Here is a 5,000-nt window from a genome sequence, read left to right on the forward strand (position 1 = left end):
GTTTTCTTAATAATCTGTACTGTCATTTGGGGGCTGAGGGTGAGATTGTACATGTCATTAATACCATCCGGGGAACATGCTTTATGCTTCCTACACTTTCTTCTTTTTTGTAAACACATGCAACCATTCTATAACACTGGACTCATTTTTCCACTAAGGTTTGAACTTTGAGAGTTTAAACAAGAGAGAAAAGTGTGGAAATGTTCATGTCTGTCTGAGAAAAGTGTGTAGTGAGGGGTTTTACAGCCTTAAAACATCTATAATAATTGTAAAAAATAAAGCTGGCTACTTCAGATTTCAGCTATGGCGGGTTATTTTTAGAACGTAACTCCCGCCATAAATGAAGGACCACTGTACACAGCCTCTTAATGTGACCAATATCTTTTTACAAAAGACGCAGGTGACCATTTTTAGTATTTAAAAAGTTTGCCCGTGCTTTTCAGCTGAACTAGCATGCTAGCGCTAAGTTATCAAGTATTAGTCTAAATATCAACTGGTGCTAGTGACGTTTTGGTCTCGAAAAAAGTAGCCTAGATGTTAAACTTACCGTGCAAACTTTCAGATGAACCACAGATCGCATATTTGTGATTTGTCCTAAAAACGTCCTTGGTAAAAGCTCGACGTTTTCTGTTCTCTCTCCACTCTGCAGACTGTGCACGCTGCTGGTTCGTTAGCTGTAGCCGTGAACTAGCAGCTCTTCTCCCGCTCCTCCCGCCCTCACGTCATTATCCAATCAGAGACGAGCTACAGATGCACATTCAAAATTAGGCGCACTCAGTGTTATGGCAAATGCAGATGGACCCAGGGAGCAGAACGCACGGAGGCAGAGTTGCGGTGAAGACAGTTTATTTACAGTGATGGGGAGGTTTTACAAGGACAAAGTATGTACAATAGCGTATGAATGGGGACGCGGAGCCAGGACGTGCAGGTGACGGAAACACACACAGGTAGTGCACTCGATCTAAAAAAATGATAACCGATAACCGAGAAAAGCTTAAAGTAGACTTTACAGAGAGCTTACTTGGTACTGTTTATTGCCAAAACCTCCAGACGAGGCGAAATCCTGGGGAGGAAACAAAACTTCTTACAGTCACCAGAAATAATCCAACGGCTCCAGCAGGCAGGGGCAGAATTACAGACTCTCCAAAAACGTCAATACTCGGACACTAGTCTTCTGTCAGGTAGCTCCTAAAGAACACTTCTGAAGAATGCAGCTGATGAGTAACAGGTGTGCCAGGTTCAGTGACTCACTGCCCCGCCTACCTATACAAAAAGGGAGGCACCAAAAACACATACAGACAAAAACACCACATAACCAGAACCCAACTCCTAACACTCAGTGCAGGCTACAGTAGCCTACAGCTCTGTGGAGAGGAGGCACCATAGACATCCTATGGAAGGCACTGTTAGTGTCATGGTCTGGGTGGGTACCTGCAGGTCTCCAACAGCAGTATAGCACCATCTTCATGCACCATGGCTACTTCACCTGTCCCTCCTGCACTTTCTTGCTCATTGTGTCAGATGTTTAGTTACTCCTCGGCCTCCTTTAGCAGTAATGATATCTGTAACAAATGTAGCATATTTGCAGCGCTGGAGGCCAGGATTACTGAATTGGAGACTCGGCTTCGCACCCTTCATTCACCCGTAGCTAGCCAGGCCCCTGTAGCTGGTGCAGCCGAAGATAGCGTAGGCCCCGCTAGCTGTTCCCCGGCAGACCCCAAGCAGCTGGGGAAAGAGGGCGGCTGGGTCACGGTGAGGAGGAAGCATAGTCCTAAACAGAAGCCCCAGGTACACCACCAACCCGTTCATGTGTCTAACCGTTTTTCCCCACTCGGCGACACACCCGCCGGGGGTCAAACTCTGGTAATTGGTGATTCTGTTCTCAGACATGTGAAGCTAGAGACACCGGCAGGGGCCAGAGCAGGCGACATTGAAGGAAATTTAAAACTGCTGGCTAAGGGTAAACGTAAATTCAGTAAGATCATAATTCACGTCGGCAGTAATGACACCCGGTTACGCCAATCGGAGGTCACTAAAATCAATATTGAATCGGTGTGCAACTTTGCCAAAACAATGTCGGACTCTGTAGTTTTCTCTGGTCCCCTCCCCAATCAGACCAGGAGTGACATGTTTAGCCGCATGTTCTCCTTAAATTGCTGGCTGTCTGAGTGGTGTCCCAGAAACGATGTGGGCTTCATAGATAATTGGCAAACCTTCTGGAGGAAACCTGGTCTTGTTAGGAGAGACGGCATCCATCCCACTTTGGATGGAGCAGCTCTCATTTCTAGAAATATGGACAAATTTATTAAACCCCCCAAAATATGACTATCCAGAGTTGGGACCAGGAAGCAGAGTTGCAGTCTTACACGCCTCTCTGCAGCTTCTCTCCTCCTGCTACCCCCCCAAAAACCCATCTCCATAGAGACTGTGTCAGCTCCCAAACAGACAAAAAACAAACTAAAAACCAGCAACAAACAACTTAAACATAAACAATCACAAAGAAAGAACAATACAGTATCCACATCTGAACCAAAGAGTAAAACAGTGAAATGTGGATTATTAAATATTAGGTCTCTCTCCTCCAAGTCTCTGTTAGTACATGACTTAATAATTGATCAACAAATTGATTTACTCTGCCTTACAGAAACCTGGTTGCAGCAGGATGATTATGTTAGTTTAAATGAATCAACACCCCCGAGTCATTCTAACTACCAGAAACCTCGAAGCACAGGCCGAGGGGGCGGTGTGGCAGCAATTTCTCACACCAGCCTATTATATGAGGGGCAGACAGAAATGTAAAGGGGCACATGGTGGCAGCTGAGGCGAATGTGGGGTGCTCTGAATAACTGTTTTTGTCATGTAATTGGATTGCACTTTGTCAAACCTCTACCCTAAAACCTGACCAACTTGGGTGTCCCCCCTGAAGGCTCAGCTTCTGCAGGTCTAGATCTTAGTGTCACTGAGGCACACAAACCCCCTGACCACGTTAAGGTGGCAATCACTCAGGAGGAAAACTGAAAAACAAAATAAAAAATAATAAAATAAAATATTGCTCATCAGATTCTACCAACTACCTTAATTAGATGCCCTATGTTAAATACATTTGAATCCAACCATAGTACTTCTCACTATTGCCAATATTAACAAAACTAAAAAGGGTAGGCCAAGTTATGAAAAAAGGGCACTTCTCCAACTCTTGAAAAATAGAAATAAAAAATACATTAAAATATCCATCCAGTTCTTTAAAACCAACAACATAAAATCTATCTTAATTTGATTGCCTAAGTAAAGTATCAAATCAATTTTATTTATATAGCACTTTTACATTATACATGCTTCCCTTAGGCAGCATCATTAGAAGACATAGCATACATTTACACTGCTATGCAGATGACACCCAGCTCTATCTGTCCATGAAGCCAGATAACACACACCAATGAGTTAAACTGCAGGAATGTCTTAAAGACATAAAGACCTGGATGGCCGCTAACTTTCTGCTTCTTAATTCAGATCAAACTGAGGTTATTGTACTCGGCCCTGAAAAGCTTAGAAATATGGTATCTAACCAGATTCTTACTCTGGATGGCATTACCTTGGCCTCCAGTAACGCTGTGAGGAACCTTGGAGTCATTTTTGACCAGGACATGTCCTTCAACGCACATATTAAACAAATATGTAAGACTGCGTTCTTCCATTTGCGCAACATCTAAATCTGAGTTCTGCTGGAGGTTTCTTCCTGTTAAAAGGGAGTTTTTCCTTCCACTGTCGCCAAAGTGCTTGCTCATAGGGGGTCATATTGATTGTTTTTCTCTCTGTATGTATTACTATAGGGTCTACCGCACAGTATAAAGCGCCTTGAGGCGACTGTTGTTGTGATTTAGTGATGTATAAATAAAATTGAATTGAATTGAATGGCTCATCGGGCTTTTCTTTCTCTGCAGATGTCAAACCTTCAGCCTCGAGGTCAGTGAAGGTTCAGCTGAGGGTGGGATCTGCAGACCTGAACGACCCCACAGTGCAAGAATCCATCCTGCAGCAGGTCAGAGGTCACACACGGGCCCCGATACAAGGAACAGACCGCTATAACTACTGTGAAATGATAGAGAGCAGTGAGTCTGTGCAGGTTCAGGGACACGTGACAGCACACAGCTGCAGAGATACGGGGCTCGTTTAATGCAATCCCATCCATTTGTATTATTTAACCTTTTTTAACTGGTAACTTGAAGAAGTCACTTAATTTCAGATTGCTGTGAGGAGACGACGTGAACCAATGACAGGCAATGAGGCCTAATTCCAGACTCCAGTTTCATCCCCAGCCAGTTCATTTAGTTCATTTCCCCCAGAAACAGCACGAACAACGTTTTCTGCTCACTACAGAAACAACGGCTGATTAATGAGGAGCTTCTGTTAATGTGTGAAAACTGTGTTTCAGGTGAGGGAGAAGCTGGTGGAGCAAGGGATCAGAGAGGAGGTGAAGCTGAGGTGGAGGACGCAGCCTGATGGGAAGGTTTTCCACAGAGAGGAGGAGACAGCCGCTTACTGTGAGAAGGAAGACTGTGGCGGTTTAGTCTGAACGTTATTGGCTGATGTTCCTCAGGTGATCTGCTGTGTAATTCAACTTATTTCCATCTCTGTACTCTGACTGCTGGACTGTAACAGCGTAGCTTTGCATGACTGACAGTTGGAAATCATCCTTCTTTATCCTAAGCTCAGATCAGAGTGTCTGATGAGCTGTTTTATGCCTCTTTGTTTCTTCTGATTGGTGAAGCTAAAGTTTGCAGGTGAGCAGGTGAGCGGACCTTCTGTGTCTCAGATATAAATGTTCATGATATCCTGTCTCTACATATGAAAGTTCAAGAGGAGAAAAAGGTGAAACTGAGTGTTCAGAGCAGCCTGATGTCTGAGCTTTTTGACTTCATACTTTATAGTTCAAATGAGCACCCAGCAATATAACAGTAGATATGCCGTATATGTCAGTGAATCGGGCATTTATGCTCTCT

General features: G+C 44.1%; 1 protein-coding gene across 1 annotated transcript in view; it reads left to right on the top strand.

Moving 5' to 3' along the window:
• Positions 1-3,941: 3,941 nt before the first annotated feature.
• Positions 3,942-5,000, top strand: part of LOC121813755 (C-type lectin BML-2-like) — a gene marked incomplete at its 5' end in the record, with an annotated part of 1,632 nt that continues 573 nt past the window's right edge. The window contains 1 exon segment of the mRNA XM_042217657.1: positions 3,942-5,000. This exon segment is cut by the window's right edge and continues 573 nt beyond it. Coding sequence (XP_042073591.1) covers positions 3,942-4,174 — 233 coding nt within the window.

Source organism: Haplochromis burtoni, unplaced genomic scaffold (assembly GCF_018398535.1).
Source record: "Haplochromis burtoni strain Fernald_Lab_line unplaced genomic scaffold, NCSU_Asbu1 Contig_2445, whole genome shotgun sequence".
Classification (NCBI taxonomy): domain Eukaryota; kingdom Metazoa; phylum Chordata; class Actinopteri; order Cichliformes; family Cichlidae; genus Haplochromis; species Haplochromis burtoni.